The sequence below is a fragment of the Rhizophagus irregularis genome, chromosome 3, assembly GCF_026210795.1.
Source record: "Rhizophagus irregularis chromosome 3, complete sequence".
Taxonomy (NCBI): domain Eukaryota; kingdom Fungi; phylum Glomeromycota; class Glomeromycetes; order Glomerales; family Glomeraceae; genus Rhizophagus; species Rhizophagus irregularis.
In genome coordinates, this window is record NC_089431.1 from 2,181,313 (window position 1) to 2,200,092 (window position 18,780).

General features: G+C 30.4%; 5 protein-coding genes across 5 annotated transcripts; 2 read left to right on the forward strand and 3 right to left on the reverse strand.

Annotated features, from left to right (window-relative positions):
- Positions 1-3,092: 3,092 nt before the first annotated feature.
- OCT59_020532 (uncharacterized protein) lies at positions 3,093-3,406 on the reverse strand (the record flags this gene model as incomplete). Its single annotated transcript, XM_066149252.1, has 2 exons — positions 3,093-3,308; positions 3,395-3,406. The coding sequence occupies 2 exons, from the start codon at positions 3,404-3,406 to the stop codon at positions 3,093-3,095; spliced, it is 228 nt and encodes a 75-aa protein (XP_065990179.1).
- Positions 3,407-4,206: 800 nt separating this feature from the next.
- On the forward strand, positions 4,207-5,023 carry OCT59_020533 (uncharacterized protein; the record flags this gene model as incomplete). Its single annotated transcript, XM_066149253.1, has 2 exons — positions 4,207-4,381; positions 4,473-5,023. The coding sequence occupies 2 exons, from the start codon at positions 4,207-4,209 to the stop codon at positions 5,021-5,023; spliced, it is 726 nt and encodes a 241-aa protein (XP_065990180.1).
- A 33-nt stretch (positions 5,024-5,056) lies between these two features.
- OCT59_020534 (uncharacterized protein) lies at positions 5,057-5,335 on the forward strand (the record flags this gene model as incomplete). Its single annotated transcript, XM_066149254.1, has 1 exon — positions 5,057-5,335. One exon carries the CDS (start codon positions 5,057-5,059, stop codon positions 5,333-5,335), a length of 279 nt encoding a protein of 92 aa, XP_065990181.1.
- A 5,767-nt stretch (positions 5,336-11,102) lies between these two features.
- On the reverse strand, positions 11,103-11,748 carry OCT59_020535 (uncharacterized protein). Its single transcript, XM_066149255.1, has one exon. The coding sequence runs from the start codon at positions 11,578-11,580 to the stop codon at positions 11,365-11,367; it is 216 nt and encodes a 71-aa protein (XP_065990182.1). The 5' UTR covers positions 11,581-11,748; the 3' UTR covers positions 11,103-11,364.
- Positions 11,749-14,472: 2,724 nt separating this feature from the next.
- Positions 14,473-15,779, reverse strand: OCT59_020536 (uncharacterized protein; the record flags this gene model as incomplete). Its single annotated transcript, XM_066149256.1, has 4 exons — positions 14,473-14,612; positions 14,786-15,107; positions 15,182-15,351; positions 15,662-15,779. The coding sequence occupies 4 exons, from the start codon at positions 15,777-15,779 to the stop codon at positions 14,473-14,475; spliced, it is 750 nt and encodes a 249-aa protein (XP_065990183.1).
- Between the last annotated feature and the right edge of the window lie 3,001 nt (positions 15,780-18,780).

Genomic DNA, 18,780 nt, shown 5'->3' on the forward strand with positions numbered 1-18,780 from the left:
TACCGGACTCCTTTGCTGTGGAATTTATGGCTATGGATTGTTGGGACTGTGACCCTCCTTCAAATTCTTATCTGCGACTTGCACGTGAACTTATACCGATGTCTTTTACTAGTTTTCTTGGAACATATTTTTCATCATCCACTATTTGTTCTATTTTTGATACACCTTTACATGATTTTCATTTTGATCTCTACGTACAAATCTGGTTGTGCCGTTCCGTTTTCTTTCATCATTGGGAATCAGCTCAAGGCATTACCAATAAAATGAAATCGTCCGCTATTGGACCTTCTCCTACTTCTTATCCTTTCTCGCAAATTTCTCCTGCAATTTCGACACCTTTCTTGGCGACAGCTTCCTTATTTCTTGGGTTTCCTCTTATATAATCCATGGGGGATCTTGGATTTCGCATTTGGATTTTGGCGCCGCTTAACAGTTCAGCCTCTACTTAGGATTTCTTTTTGGTAACGGATTGGATCTTTGGATATGCTGGATAGTTGACTCACACTGGCCTTCGGGTAAAGTTGGGGTATGCGTTTCTGTAATAGTTTAGTTTTTCTTTACTTAATTTTATTTTGTTTAGATTTCTTTACTTGTATGAATCGTGAAGCTAGTTCTTTTTATTTTTTATGTTTAATTTTCTATATTTTATTTGTAATATTGTTCGATTTGAGTTTTGTACTTTTTGTTTAAAAATTTTAATAAAAGATAAAGTCATAAGACTGTTTGCTCATAATCACCAAATATAGGAGGATCATTGCAACTCTTTCCTGAAATTTTGAAAATACTAATAAAATTTATTTTTGAAATTTTCGTTTGAAGATTTCAAAGTGCTCGTTCAAAATACTAATATTTCCACAGTTGCTTTCGTCTTTACTGAGCTCTATACTATGACTACACCTCCAGCTCCTTCTGTTATTAACCCGGATATTCCACCGCCACTGCATCCTATTACTTCTACTGTTTCTGGAGACTGACCTTTGTCTCCCACGACTACAGCTGGCACGTCTAACAAACGTTCACGTATTGTCTCTGATGACGCTATGAATGTTGATATAATTTCACCTCCTGCTTCAGCTCCCAACCTTATTTCTACCGTTCCTTCTGGTCTTCCTGTCCAAGTGATTACATCTCCTCAAAATATTACCATCCCTGTTGAAACTGTTGACGCTTCTATCCATGCTCCCTCTAACACCAGTGGTAAAGGCAAAGCTGTCGCCTTTAATATTCCAGAACGACGACCATCCCCCGATGGTAATGCTGCTGCTATCAAATCCGCACCTTCTCATTATCATGCTGTGGCCTACCTACGTGACGTGCCTGACGCGTTTAAAGCTAAATATACCACCAATCGCTCCATGTGTGATGAAGTGGATTGTTCACTCTCCCGTTATTCTTCTTATGGCGCCCGCGCACGATGTGAAGGATCAGGCGATAACAAGAAAATCCTTGTCTTCTTCAATAATCATGATGATTATACCGATTGTGTCGCCTCCCCACGTGCCGATCTCCTCGATTTGGCCTTCAGTCATTACTCCCCTGCAGACGCCAAACTCAGTGACAAAATGAAGTCCTTATTCGTCACTGATATCCCACTTTTCCTAACCGAGACTCAAGTCCGTCAGGCATTCTCCCGATATGGCACTGTAATCAAGTGCAAACTTACTCCTAGGAAACATTACTATAATGGACATATCCAGTTTTCCTCTGCGGATGCAGTTACCCAATTTAATGATATTTGGGCAATCATTTGCCTTGGTAATTCTTTACGTGTCTGCCCGGCATCTTTTTTGAAATCCCAACGCGATAGCCGCAGAGAACATGTTGCTATCCTTGCCGGCATTCCAAAGAATATTAAAGAAGCTGATCTGTTAGAAATTGCTACTCAAGTTAACGCTAAGGCCCTCAACGTTCCCCTATCTATCAGCCTGAACCCTATGTATATTTGAATTTCTTCTCATTTGAATCTCTTGAAGCTGCCAAAGAAATGACCGTGGCTTTCCGCGATAAAGGATTAACATGGCACCCTCCCAATGAAGCACAAACTTCATGCCATGTTTGTGGACGTCCTGGTTGTTCTCCCTCTGTATGTAATCCTCGTTCCACACGGAAAGTGGATGATAGCCTTAACAAACTTTATTCTCGCTTCAATGCTGGCCCTAGACGTGGTCGTCAGGATTCGCGCCAATCACGTGATAATTCCATTTCCCGTTCAAGATCGCGATCCAATTCTAGATCCCGCAATAATAATTTCTCTTCATCCCGTTCCAACAACAGTAACAATAATACTAACACTTCTCGTCCTAATGCTTCTCGAAGTAGCAACCGGACCAACAATAATAATAATAATCTCAGGAACAATGAAAATTCTTCCGGTTCTACTCAACCTCCACACAAACCTCATCCTATTAGTTCTACACCGCCTACTCCTCCCTCTGACAATCCTGCCTTTACACTTCCCCAACATATTATTGATGATTTAAAGGCGCAGATCAAAGAGATCGCTGACACCCTCCATACTCTAGAGGAAACTGTCTCATGGATGAATGATACTATCACGGCCCATGAGTATAGGCTATCTGAGCTTGAATCAATGATGAATTATGATGCCTCTTGACGAAAGTTTTCTACATCCTGTTTATTATAGAGTTTGTGGCATTTTGTACATGGAATAAATCTCTGAAATCGGTCTTTTAGGCCAAGTACTTTTTTCGCTAGGTAAAGAGAATCTGGAAAAGTTCTAAAATTTTCACCACCGATTTCGTTTAGAACTATTTTCATGAACTTTATTAAAGATTCGGTTGCCGTTTCTGGGATATTGTATGTTATACGGTAGTTCATTATCCACAATAAAATCCATGAAAAATTATCATCGATCGGATTTTTTTTGGCATCCATGTTGGCTTGATACGGAGGTGAATAATCTTCAAAAATTTCGTTGTAAGATTCATTATTTGATTCGCTACCCAAAGACATTTCAGTGTTTTGTTCGCTAGTATTATATACGTCTGATTCGATATTCAAACTTGTTAATTGAGGCATAGGATGGCTTGTATATTTTACGCGCCTCCGAGGTAAAAAAGAACAATTAACATCTATGTCCCCGGGTATTTGTAACCTTTGACTTTTGGTGTATCCCCAAAATCTGACCCTAATGTCGAAGTCTGATGAACGTCAACATTTACTTGAGGTAATTCAATATTTTTGGTAATGTCTTGTTCACTAGTTTCTTGCATTATTGAAAGAGCTTCATCCTCACTTGATTCGTCGTCATTCGAATCATTCATTTCGCCTCCTGTCTCATGTAGAAGCTTTGTTCGTTCCAATACCAATTTTCCATTACAATTATTGCAATAACAAGGAACTTTCTTCCTTTTGCGAGGTTTTTGGAACGAACGTCTACGTTCATTTTTTTTTTTGATTGCCAAGAATGCTTGAAACCGATCTCCTTCTTGTCATTTTCAATTGACGAGTTTTGAAGTTAATCGCTTCAATAAATCAAATAATCGTTTAAAACTTTACTACAATTTGTAAAAATTTAACGTCAATTCGATTAATTAATTAATTTAACTGCGGTCGTACTAAATCGAATATTTTGATATCAATTCGATAAATTAAATCGGTTAAAATTTGCAAAAGTATATTGTACTCGATAAATCATTTTTAATTAATTAATTGATTTAACTGCGGTCGTACTAAATCAAATATTTTGATATCAATTCGATAAATTAAATCGGTTAAAATTTGCAAAAGTATATTGTACTCAATAAATCATTTTTAATTAATTAATTGATTTAACTGCGGTCGTACTAAATCGAATATTTTGATATCAATTCGATAAATTAAATCGGCTAAAATTTGCAAAAGTATATTATACTTGATAAATCATTTTTGTTGAAAAATTAAAATCGATGATCATTTCGGTTCAGAAGACATGATAAATAAACTTTTATTTATCAAATCAGCTTGTGAAAGTTTGTCAAAAGCTTAATAATAAACTTATAAATTCTATAAAAACTCGTCTGATCATTAACTCGTACGTTCTCTTTCTCTTTTCTTCTCATCTCATTGAAATTATTGAAATTTAAGATAATTTTATTTCATTTTCATAATAACTGGTAATTTGTAACTTTCGACCATATGATATATAATTACTTTTGATTTGCAATTTCCTATTTTAACCGTAAGAAAATTTATTGATATATAGAAATGAGCCGAAATAAGAAAAAATCGTCAAATAAAAGAAAACTTCACAAAACATCTAAGAAAGTGAACCAGAACCGAATTTCAACTACTCCTAATACCGGACAAACTTCAACTACTCCTAGTACCGGACAAACTTCAACTACTCCTAATACCGGACAAACTTCTAACTCCCAAAAAAGTTGATATATTGATTGTTTTGCGTTATTCCGTTCCATTATTCAAAGGTGTATCATTTATACTTACTATACCAAAAAAATTAATTAATACAGAAACGAATCAATACGAAAAATCCGCAGCAAAAAATAAAACACCTGATGAAGAAATCGTTGAAGTGGATCGTGGACAAGCTTCAACTACTCCTAATACCGGACAAACTTCTACTCCCAAAAAAAGTCGATATATTGATTGTTTTGCGTTATTCCGTTCTATTATTCAAAGATGTATCATTTATACTTACTATATCAAAAAAAATTTATTAATACAGAAACGAATCAATACGAAAAATCCGCAGCAAAAAATAAACCATCCGATAAAGAAATCGTCGAAGTGGATCGTGGACAAACTTCAACTACTCCTAATATCGGACAAACTTCTACCCCCAAAAAAAGTCGATATATTGATTGTTTTGCGTTATTCCATTCCGTTATTCAAAGGTGTACTTACTATATCAAAAAAATTTATTAATACAGAAACGAATCAATACAAAAAATCCGCAGCAAATAGAGACGAACTGTCTGATGAAGTAGAAATTGTCAAAGTGGCTCGTGGACAAACGTCAACTACTCCTGCTACCGGCCAAGTTTACCAAAAAAATTATTGAGATCCATTTGTCCTTGATATAAGTCAAGTTCTAATGGAATCTCGTCAAAAGTCAAAAACAAGTCGAGATCTGGAAGAATCCCATACCGATAAAGAAATGGCCAGTGCGCATTTTCCAAAAAGTTCTTTTGAACATACCAGAACTATTAAATCACGAAAATTGTCTTTATCTCAAATGCCGCACAGGGATTCCTTATCACGAGCGTTTTTACCATATGATTTTTCTTCAAGTTCCGTTGAACCATCAGAATCATTGGCGTATAGATACAATAATAGTGATTATGAAAAGTTGAAGAGAGGTAATGAACTGTGACACATTTTAATGTACTTAACGAATTTTTATCAAATATTTTACGTTATTTAGAACATAGTCAGCTCCGTAACAAGCATGCTTATTTACAAGGCAGAATGTGCAAGGTCTATAGAGAGTTAAAAAAAATTAAAGGCGAATTAAATGAACTTCGGCAAGATTATATCAAATTACATTCCCATAATAAGTATATCAATCACGAAAATGAAGTTCTTCGAGCCGAGATTAATTATCTCAAATCACAAATATCGAGCCAAGATGATGCCGATGTCAAATCGTTGGAAAGTGAAAGTAACGACAACGATAATAGACCTGGCAAAAAAAGAAAAGTTGTGAGACGTCAAATTGATCAATCAGACGATGATTCTGAAACTGACGAAGAAAATGCTAGAGTTCGTTAGAGATCGACAGATTTTGCATTTTACACAATTTGAATATCCTTCTTACGAATCTTTTATAAATTATTATAGACTGAAATGAAGGTAATATTAAAAATGATGCCTTCTGAATTAACGTTAAGATACGACAAAAAATTTACAAACGAGACGAACGCGGACATTTTATGACAATTAATACCACGATTAATTGCTTCCATGAAGCCTTGATTTAGTCCTTCGTATAAGCAGATAAACGATTGGTTAGCTGCCTTACACAAGCATCGTAGAGCACGACTTTTATATGTTGAGCGAGGTGTAATTGATAAAGATAATAGAAGACTGCATAAAAACAACAGATTGAGCGAGGTAGAATCTGTTTTTTTACTGTCATTTTGAAATTGATACTAAACATTCGTTATATTTCAGAAAAAATCGTGTAGAGTCAAGGGTGCTATTTTTCTTTTTAAGATCCAGTAAGACAGAGGTCCTAAACATTCTGAAAGATACTCGCTACCATTCACCTGAAGACTCAGAAACGGATAAAGAACAACCGGATGGTAAAAGAAAAATTATCGTTTATAACCTTAGTTGGCGTTCCGATGAGGTATAATAATCTTTTTTTATCGTATTTTATTAAAAACATCAACTAATTTTATTTGTTTTAATGACTTTATGACTTTACAACTTATCAATTTTCTCTGAAACGTCTTGGATACTCACGTATTTTATCTACAGACGGCGCAATTAACGAGAGGGAGAAACTATGATGACGAAAGCTATTGTATCACCTCACGACACCCTAAAAATGCTTCGGAATAGGCATACAAAACTCAAAATATGCCCGTCGATACAGATTTTTCTGGTCCTGATACTCCGGCTGAAAATCATGAATCGCAGTCACAAACTGATGATAATACTCAAACTGAACATAATGATTGATTCATTTTATCATAAAATGATAGATTTATTGCGAAATATTAATTTCTTATTATTGACTGCTTTTTGGTAATAAATTTAATAAATTTTATTAAAATAAATATATAATTAATTGTTTTGATTTATTATTGAATAAAATCGGTTATTATTATTATGAATAAACTAAATCTGGCATTTCAAAAGAAATAAATTAGTAATCTTTCGTAAATGTGTTTCGAGATCGATTTGTGTACATTTTATAACTAAAAGTTTGACAAATAGTTTTATTTCCGAATTTTGCCGATAATAACGAATTTTTGCCGATTTGTGATTGCCAAGTGGCAGGCGAACTGTGCAAATCGTCCATAATAATTTTGCCGATTTTTTTGGCAACGATCGGCCAAAGTTAGATCAACTTTCGTCCAACATTCGTCAATTTGAAATTTGGACGAAATGGACTATTCTGACCAGTGTAAGTTTCTTTATTCCTACTTTTACTTCTTCTTTCTTTGCTAGTTTTATTATTATTTTTAGTTTATTTTGCTTTAAAGAAGTCTTTTTTTTTGATTTTTTTTTAATTTTATTTTTAATTTTATTTTTTTTTAGATTTTTCAGTCCTTTTACTTGAAAAAACAATTAGTTTATCTTTATTAGCAGCCTTTTAGTATATTTGGATAATTAATAAAATAAAGATGAAATCTCTTTATTAGAAAAAATGGTATAAAAAATTAAGAATAATTTTGCAAGATACATTATTATCTTCAAATATTATTTAAAATATTTTGTCATTTTTTATCTTTAAAATCTTATCTTATGGTTTTATTCTTCCAATCTTCAAACATATAATTCATTTTATTTATGAGAAATCTTTGTTGTATTTTTTTATCAGCCAGAAAGGTAAATTATCAATTTTTTTGTCTAATTTTTTTCTTCACACTATTTCTTTATACAATATCAAAAAATTTGTATAAATAATTTTATTAAATAAAAATGAAATAATGATAATACATATTCGCCAATTTGTGGAATTAGCCAAAATTAAGATTTTCATAAAGATTTACACATTTTAATAAGAATTATGTTTCACAAGCTTAAATTATATGTGTTACATAATCAAATGATCTAAATCTATCAAAAAATAAAAAAAAATTTTTAACATTTATTTAAAAATAACAATGGCAACTACTTTCTTTTCAATCACTTTTCAATCAGATTTTTGTTAAGTGACTTAGAAAAGTTTATAGGCATATATAGCAGGTTTTTTTAATCAGTAAGTAAGAAAACAAATATTAATAATTTATATTAATAAGAAAAATCTTTTTTCATTTATTTTTAACCTTAGTTCCTTCTTTTTTTTAGTAAAAATATATATAAAATAAAAATGTGAGTTATGATTTAGAGTTTTTGAGATGTTTTTTTTTTATTTTTTACTATACGATTTTATTCTACTTGTTAATTACTTTTTAAAATTGATTTTATTAATTTATTCAATTTAAAACAGAAATAGCAAATAAAACCTTGCTAAGTAAAGTAAAAAGAACTCAATAATACCTGTAAAGATCATCTTTTGGTAAGAATTATAATTTTAAAAATTTTTGTATCATTGTTAATATCTTGGCGTACATGCATGCTAAACACATATATTCATATTCATATGAAAGCCCAGTACCTACTCTACCTGAACGAAAAAATATCATTCAGATCAAATTACTAAATGTGAAGATATTAACGATCAAAGTCAAAAGTTAAAAATAAATATATTGAACATAATTATTCAGCAACTTGTGATTCAATTCATGCGATATTTGGTTTATGGATAGCACTTGATTACCTCTTTCTAATGAATATAAATTCATTCATCTAGCACACATACACGTTAAGTTATTCAATATTTTGTCATGACAATTATATTTAAATTTTTTAATTTTAATGATATTATTAAAAAAAATCAAAAAATAATATAATTAAATCAATTTTATTTATATCAGCTGGTGTGAATCTATCATTTACATGTAACTTGTATTTCCATTTGCTTAATAAAATTAGTTTTTTGAATATAAAAACTTAATTCCATAAATCAGCTTATATAATGTATAAATAAAACATAACATCTCAATATAAATTCACATTAAGAAAGTTGAAAAATGTGAATTGAATATGAATCAAATGAACTAGTTTTTAGTCAATATTTAGTAGAATTAAAAGAATCTCTAATAAAAGTTGCTAATAATTACTTGCAAATTGGTATACTTTTGTAAATAAAACTTTTACAATTTTATTTATAAATTATTATTCTAATTAAAATAATTGTTTAATATAGAGAAAAATCCTAACACTTATGCAAAACTCTGGAATACATGTATTTGACTTTAATAGAATAAGAATGTGAAAGAAAAAAATGATCTCATTTCTTTTAAACCATTTGATACGTTAAAACTAATTAATCTTGTGCATTTTTTATATAAATAAATAAAGATTTTAAAGATAAGAAATCTGATTTAACATTTAAGATAGAAATTATTTAATTAATTATTATAATAAAGATGAAGAAAAAGAAAATCAACTTGTTGATGCATTTACAAAAGTTGTTGATTAAGGGCTAATTTCCTATGATGCTTATAAAAATCTAGCTGCACTTCAACCTGAACTGTCACGAGATCATCATATTCTAAATGCTAGAAAAAGAATTAATGAAAAAATGAATCAAAAAGTTTCTATTTCCATTTTAACCAGAGAAATAGACAATATCACAGGTTTTATGAAAATTTTCTTAATAATACACATCTTATACTTTTAATTGAATGTTTAAGAAAACTAATTGTAAAAATTATTATGGTGCAGCATGATATCCTTATAGATCCAAATTTTACAGGACTTCTAGGAGAATTCACAAATATACCTATACATGTTCATCAGGAAATTATATAGTGCGAAAAGTTGCGCAAGTTTACACATCATAATATTTCGTAAGCTTCCAGACCCGCCGCAAGTTTGCGTAAGCGTAATATTTTGTAACTTTTTAAAATATTTTGAAATATTACGATATGCAAAGCTTCGTAATTTTACGATTTGTAATATTCCGTAATTTTGCGGTTCGCAATATTTCGTAATTTTACATAATATTTCGTAAGTTTTCAGACCCGCCGCAAGTTTGCGTAAGCGTAATATTTTGTAACTTTTTAAAATATTTCGAAATATTACTGTATGCAAGGCTTCGTAATTTTACGATTCGTAATATTCCGTAATTTTACTGCGTAATACTTCGCAACTTTTTAAAATATTTCGAAATTCTATGATGCGTAATGTTCCATAATTTGACGATTCGTAATATTCTGTGATTTTACACAACTTAATATTTCGTAATATTTCAAAATATTTCGATAAATAATACTTCATTTTCTGTACTATAAGTTTATATAATGTATGTTTTATTAGATATAATCATAAAAAATTACAAGTATTTATTAATATATACAGAATACATAAAAGTAAAAAAAGAAAGAGTAGAGTAACAATATTATTAGACGTAAAAAGAAGAGAAACAGCTATAGTAACGTTAGTATTAGATATAAAGATAAAAGAAATATTGTTATTATTGTTAGTATTAAGGTAAAAAGAGTTAAAGAAACAGTAAAAGGAGTAAAAGAAACATGGATATTATCGTTAGTATTAAAGTACAAGTAAAAAGAAATAAAGGAAACGTAGATAGTATTGTTAGTATTACGACATAAAGTAACAAAGAGGTAAAAAAAAACGCGTTAATATTAAAATAATTAGTATTAATAAATAAATATTTCTATACCTGCAAAGTAATTGAACAAAAGAATAAAGAAATAAAGAGAAAGGAAAAAATAAACATGTTGTTAGTATTGTTAGTATCGTTAGTATTAAAGTACAAGTAAAAAGGAATAAAGGAAACATGGATATTATTGTTAGTATTACGATACAAAATAACAAAGAGGTAAAAAAAAATGAAAATAATTAGTATTAATAAACAAATATTTCTATACCTGCAAAGCAATAAATTATGAAATATATGTAAATATATTGTATATAATTAAAGAAATATAAATAGAAAGAAGAGACAAAAAAATTAAAAATATTGAACAAAAGAATAAAGAAATAAGAAACAAAAATAAATAAGACAAAAACGCGTGCATGATTAAATGATTAAATGATTAAATCACATGCAAGGATCAGCCTAATTTTGATTGGCCAGAAAATACGATATCATAAAATTACGGAAATCCGCATTTTAAAAAATCACAGAAATTGTATATGCACAATTACTAAATATTAGGGGCGTGCCAGAAATCACCTGATTTCGCTCAATTAGAGACCTGACCCCCCCTACCCCCCAGGTGATCATTTGATTAATTAGAAATTTGATTGGCTAAAAAAAAAATTGTGGACAATTGTAAAATGAAACCGATTGTCTTAATTAAATAAATTATAAAAAATTTTTATCCGATTTGATTATCATTTTTTTTCTTTGAAAAATGCAAAGTTTTTTAAAACTGCCAAAATTTAATAAAACCTTCTTTTATAATGAACCCCAAGATAAATATCAAGAATTTTGTAATGCATATGCGTATTATAAACAAGCAGTACTATGTAATTCAAAACCAAATCGTCAAAAATTAATGCAAGAATGTATAACTGCTTGGAAAGAAGTTAGAGAACAGAATACTTCTTTTATTGAAAATAAAATTAATGAATATTATAACACTATACCTCCTACTATTCATTCTCATCAAAATTTTTTTTATCACATCGTACTCCTCGTACTCCTACTGCTTCTACTTCTACTCCTACTCCTACTCCTCCAAAACACACTTCTATTCCGCAACATATTACTACTCCAAGACCGATTGTTAATGAGTTTATTGATACTACAACAATACAAACTAATGCTAGATCACAACAAAATGTGGCTAATAAAATTAATTCAGCCATAAAGAATATATCAGAATGTCAACAAATGGTAGAAATTACCACAGATGAATCATTAAAAGTTACGTTAAAAACTAAAATAATTGAAGAAGAACATACTCTATCAGAACAACGTGTATTATTAAGTAAATTGAAACGACATGCTGAAGCTCAATCAAAATTAAGAACAAAAAAAAAAATTAATAGAAGAAGGAGTTGTTGAACAATATAATACTCCGGGAAGACCATCTGCAGCTATGAAAGATCCAGAATTATGGGATAAGATCCATGATAGTGTTGAATTCGGAGCTGCCCATGCTAAACGAAGAAAAGTGGTTATTAAAGTAAGAACAATAAAGCATTTACGCGAAACTTTAGAAGAAAAATATAATACTTACTTATCCCGCCAATGCTTATCCACTTATCTTCAACCTCGCCATCAAAATACTTTTGCCGCACGTCGTCATCATCATCCAGCAAAAGTTGGTCTTGCCTCTCGTAGCACGAACAGATATGAAATCACATGTTGATGAACACTACTGTTTAGCGTCTGTTAAAGCAGCAAAAATATTTGCCGAAGTATTTGCAGATGAGTCAATTATCATCTCTCAAGACGATAAAGCAAAGATTGGGTTGGGTATACCTGCAGTTGGCCGTACATTTAAAACAATCCAATCTGTTAACGAACCCGTAACTGTTGAAGATCATGATTTTCCAACAGGATCAAAAATGAAACTCATACCTTCCGTTTATTTAGTTATTAATCCAGCTGATTCAAGTAATACACTTCGAACTGGTCAACTTTTCATATTCATTAGGCCAGAATATTTTATTGGAACATCATCAGCAACTCACATCGCGGATTTAGAAAGTATTATTAAAAATGAAAATTTTTCTAATACTCTAAAAAAAGAAGATAAAGTTAGACCAATTTGGGTTCTTCTTGTTGATGGTGGACCTGACGAGAATCCAAAACATATGAAAAACATTATTCAATATGCTCACCTTTTTCGTTCTCTTGATTTAGATTACCTAACTGTTCGTACTTTCATGCCGCGTCAAAGTGCATATAATCCAGTAGAGCGAAGCATGGCTTCTTTATCTGAAAAACTCGCTGGTATTACTTTACCTATAGAGGAATTTGGGTCACATTTAAATAGTCAAGGAAATGTGATAGATGAAGAGTTAGCAAGACGAAATTTTGAATATTCAGGAAATAAATTATGCGATATATGGAAACGAGATGATATACATGGAAAACCTGTTACGGTAGAGTATGTTGATCGGGGAGAGAAATCCGTTTGATGAACCTGAACCTTCAATATCATGGGAATGGATAGAGGAACATACACAACTTTGCCGCTATTCACTGGATATAAAAAAATGTAAGAACCGAGAGTGTTGTAGTGAATACAGAGCTCCAGATGCAGCAAAACTTTTAGATGAAAACAATGGATTTCTTTCTCCAACTACCAAAGGAAAAGATGGACATTTTATTAATCCAATTCATGCACTTCAATATCATGATAAACTTAAAATCCTTGAATATGATCGTTGTTGTCCATCAATTCCACAAGAATTACATCAGCGTTTGTGTTGTGATATATGCGGCAAATATTTTCCGACTCTCAAGTTTATAAAAGAACATAAGCGCAATATACACTCACATTATAATAAACGCCGTACTCAACAAAAAGAAATTCAAAACGAACAGCTAACGAAACGGAAATGGAATGTGTAGTTATTCCATTAAACTTTAATGTTGCTGAGGATATTATTCAAAGAAACCCATGGCAAGAAATTGAACAGGATGTTCGTGAAGTTCAGTCAGATAGAGAATAATAGTTTGTAATAATTAAAGTTTGTAATAATTGAACAGTTCGTTGTTCTTGTATGAAATAAAAAAAAAATTTATTATGTCATTATGCGTTGTGCTAACCTGATGAACAGATCGGCGGATGATTATTTTTAATTTTAACATATGATTGGTAAACTTAAATGAGAATTGTTCTATGTAAATCACACCGCAGTTTTATGAATACGAATTATTATCATTTCGGGTGGCGCAAGTAACTGACGATCACTAATTTTGTAATGAAAAAAAAAAGATTTTTTTATTTTAGATTAATAATTTTGATTTAATTTTTCGTATTTTTTTATAGTTTAATAGTTTCGGAAAGAGACACTTCATATTAAATTTTTAAAATATGTTTATTAATAAATAACTTTATAATACATTATTAAATAATAAATATATACGAAATAAATATTAAAATAAAAATAAATAGAATAAATAAATAAAAAAAATATGAATTATATATTATTATTATTATTATATTATTATTTATAACATTAATCTATAAAATTTCAAAATCGGAATAAGGATTTTTAAGGATCTGCGGCATAAAAATATACTGATGGTATATATAAGAAATTGACCAATAAAATTACATTATTATGTATGTCACGTGATTATATCGACGTGATTAAAAGGCCAACCCACCCACCCACCCTCAAAATTACGTGATTTCTGGCACGCCCCTTATCCCCTCGTGATAAATTAAAAATTATCAATACAAACTCAACACAAATTTAACAAATTTAACGAAATTTGGCCAAAATTAACAAATTTTTACCAGAATTATCAACACAAATTGAACACAAATTGAACACAAATTTCAGCCACGATTTATTTATTTGTAGCCACACCCTGTTGTTCAATAATAAATTAATAACCATTTTATTTATTAAAACTATATTAATTATGGTAAAAAAAATGCTATTACGTGTGATATATATAAAAAATAATATTTATTTTTTATGCAACCCATAATTCTCTAATAAACTATTTACATACCGACCTTCCTCCTCCGTGTTATAAGAGTCAATAGAAAGTATATCATCGTCAGCACGCCATCATTGGCCGCACCATCGTCGGCCGTACCATCGTTGGCGCGCATCATCGTTAGCCGCACCATCGTTAGGCCTACCATCGTTAGTCACATCATCATCAGCCGCACCTGCTCTATCGTCAGCTGCTCTATCACCACCATCGTCTACATCATTACCATCAGCGAATCATCGTCTGAATGCGTAAATTTATCCCTATTTTCCAACTTTTGCTAAAAATCAATAAATAAATAAATAAACTGTAATTCAAATAATTCACATTTTGCAAATTGTAAATTAAAACTTACTAAGTTGTTGATTATCTTCGACTTCATTATACTTTCACTCATTTGAATGTTTTGATTATTAGGATTTAAGTACGTTTCACATATGCTAATCGCATACGCTATTTGTGTTTTTGAGGGATTTTTATTTTCTTTTCGCAACTTATCAATTATCAGCGACATATATGTCGTAGGTTGCCCATCTTTAACCTTTTTAAATAGGTTGTTGTAACATCTTTTCACCTCCGCCTTACTCTTCCATTCCTGAATCTTTGACGGACTAGCCTGAGTGTTAATAGACGGTAATTTATGCCCGGTCGACTTGAAAAACGAATACGTAACGTCTTTAACTACAGACGTGAATGTCCTCGTATGCTTCTATGTTGTTGTACTAACTATTAAAAAAAAATGTTAGTATGAAATTTAATAAAATTCATAATGCTTTAACTTACAGTCGTGCCATTTTTTTTTCGAAAAAAATAATCCATTGATTTTTTTTGAACTGGCGCATAAATTCCGGATTTTCGTCTTTTAAATATTTTTCGGTAGCGAGTTTGTACTGCCTTGCGAAGGATAAACAAAATTTTCAAATAAAATTTTCGACACCTTCTTAACGAGCCTCCTAATCAAACGAGGTTAGCATTTCAAGCTTATATTAAATAATATTCATCTTTATTACCTTTACATACTCCGGATCTATTGTATTATTATTATTTTTGTTATTATCGTTGAGCTTTTTTATCTGCTCGAGAGACGGGTTTCGAGATTTTTTTGTCCGGTGATAAGAACTTCAAGCTTAGAAATTATCTGCGAATTGGTTCTTAATAGTTTTTCTATTGTTTTTTTATTAACTTTAACAATAAAATATAATTTAACTATATATTATATAATTTCTTTTATAAAGAATATGATACATATTACGTCATATATACCATCAACACTATCATCGGATATTCTCACTCGCTTCTCAGCTTCGCTACCCTCAGTACTACGTTTTGAAAATCTTTCATTATCGTCAATTCTTCGTTTCTCGCCACGCTTTGTAGCCATTATGATAATAAATTTGAAACGAAAATATGAGAAAAAGGAGGAAATATATGAGAAAAAGAGGAAATATATGAGAAAAAGGTGAACTAGAAAATTCGAAAAGGATGAGGAAAAAGGGGGAAATACATGAATCAGAAATTCAGAAAAAGGAGGCAAGCTGTCATAAGGTAATTTCCGCCATTCTATACTAAAAAAGAAAAAAAACTTGCGAAATATTGCGAAAAATGGATGAACTAATGCGAAATATTACGAAAAATGAATGTACTAATGCAAAAATTTTGCATCGCGATATTACGAAAAAATATTGTAACACTTTCATAAGAGAACTTTAAAAAAAAACTCTCGTAAAAGCACATACATAGTACAATCGAAATATTAATCAAATCCAATTTATAAAAAAATAACATGTTACACATGTTAGGGCTTTTATGCATGGAAAAAAAAAGTTGCAGCCAGTGAACTCATTTGGCTGATCAGATTGATAGCGCTTATAACCTGATTATCGCATAAATTTGTGGCCGATCATCCGTCCATTATTGTAAAAGTGATTTGCCGTGTTAAGCCAATAAATTTGCGGCTGATTATCAGATGATTAGCCGGCCATCCGAATTCTTACAGCCCGTTACAGCAAATTCAAAATATGCGAAACACTCAGCACTTTTGCCGTCGTATTCACTTGGCAGGTTGCCGGCAAATTGAAATAGTAAATAAAATAATAAACAATATTTATATGGTACATCATAGACTTGTTACATTTATTTTTAGATTTGCCAACCCACGAACTCGGCAAGTTCCCGACAGCAAAATTGCTGAGTGTTTCGCATATTTTAAATTTTGCTATAATGCGTAAAATTGCGAACGATTCTGCGATATTAGCCACCAGATTCTTACAGCCAGTTCCATTCATTAATGCGTAAATTTGCGTAGTCGTGTCTATTCAAATAACTCAATCAATTGTAATCCATTCAATTAATTCATTAAATTTTTACAATGAATTTGCAATATAATTTTATTAGCACAATAATCTCATATAAATTAAATAGTGAATTGATACTTTTCATCAAATTTGACGCGTTAATTTAGTAACATGAGTTTCAAATGCCCCCTTTGTATGCGAATATTCAGTCAACGCTTTGCATATACTCAACACGCCCAAAAATGCTTAAAAAATGTAGAAGTAGAAGTAGAAGATGATGATGATAATAATGATAGTGAAAAATATAGCAGTGAAATGGATACAAGAAGTAATCTAAGTAGTGAATATGAAAACGATAAAGTTGAGGTAATTATGTTATTCCAGATTATTCTTTTTAAAGAAAAAGCTCAAATTATACTAACTCATTTTGGTTTATAATTTTAGGTATGACTGATAATAATCGTACAAAATATGTCATTTGACAGTATTAAGTGCAATATCAGAGATGTTCTCAAGATAAGAACTTTGAAAAATATATTGATTCATCTGAAGAGCCTGAAATTTTTGAAGAACCCAAAAATCTCAATACCAAAACTTGCACAGAATTTCCTAATGATGCTTATAAAGATCTAATGTTATTAGTAACGAAATATAAAATAAACAATAAAGGTGGTAATGAAATAATACGTTTTTTTAATAAACATTCAAATCTTACAGAATCGCGTTACCAAAAAATATTGAACGGGGAGGACGCGTTTATGAATAATATGAAGTTTTCTAATTTAGAATTTAGTAAAGTTCTTATAACAAAACATAAGGATAAAGATTATTTTCTTTATTATCAAAACTTAATACAGTGCATCAAAAATATCTTAACTGTTCCTGACATAACACAAAATTTTGCGCTATCTTACGAAAACATGTGGTAAATAGTAAATATTAGTTAATTCAATAATTTAAATAATATTTATTTTAATTTATTTATATTATTTTATAGTATAATAGAGAAAGTATTTACAGTGAACAAAACACTGGAAAATGGTGGAAAACTACGCAAGAATCCTTACCTACTGGTTCCAAATTATTATCAATTATTTTATATTCAGATGCAACAACTACAGATACATTAGGAAAAAGTCAATTGCATCCAATATATATTTCATTAGGCAATATTCCAATATGGCGTCGTAATAAACAGGATGCAAAGCAACTTTTGGGATATTTACCAATTTTAGAAGCTGCAAATAAAGATCTGGTTCGTGATACCTTTCATAAATCTTTACGTCATTTACTAGAACCAATTATTTTATTAAAAGATGGTATAGACCTTTTTATAAATAAAGAAAATACCTGGTTTTATCCTAGAGTTTCAACTATTATTGCAGATTGGCCAGAAGCCGCAAGTTTTTGTTTAGTTTATAAATCCTCCAATTTAAGCCTTCCATGTCACTCCCTGTTTAATTAAAAGGGACAATCTTGCAAATATAAACTTATCGGTTAATGATGTAATACTAAGAACTCATGATGAAATGCGTAAATATTTTGAAAATGATACACAAAAATCTGTTTGCATAGAATCTGTACCTAATTTTTTTTGGGATTTGCCGTAAGTATGCAAAAGTAGAAATAATTATAATAACATATATATATATTAATTATAAATATTTATATTATCAAGGAATATAAATATCTACTTGGCTACTGTTCCTGACAGAATGCATCATTTAGATTTGGGTTTATTTCGTTATCAAATTATCTTCACGTGCGATATCTTAAAATTGCAACATGTTAATGGTAATAAATTAGTTGAAGAAGTAGATCGCCGTCTAGCAGCAATTCCACGTTTTCCCGCCATTAAAATTTTTTCCAATGGACTGCAGTCAATTGCAAGATTAACTGCTAATGAATATCGAAGTTTGATGAAAGTCATGATATTTGTTATTGATAATTTATATGATGAAAATAATAACGAAGTAGATAATTTTGTAAATAATGATGATCTTGTGAAATTGTACGAATATTGGAATGAAATGTATATTTTAAGTAGATATGAAGAATTTAGTGAAAGTGACTTGGAGAAATTTAATG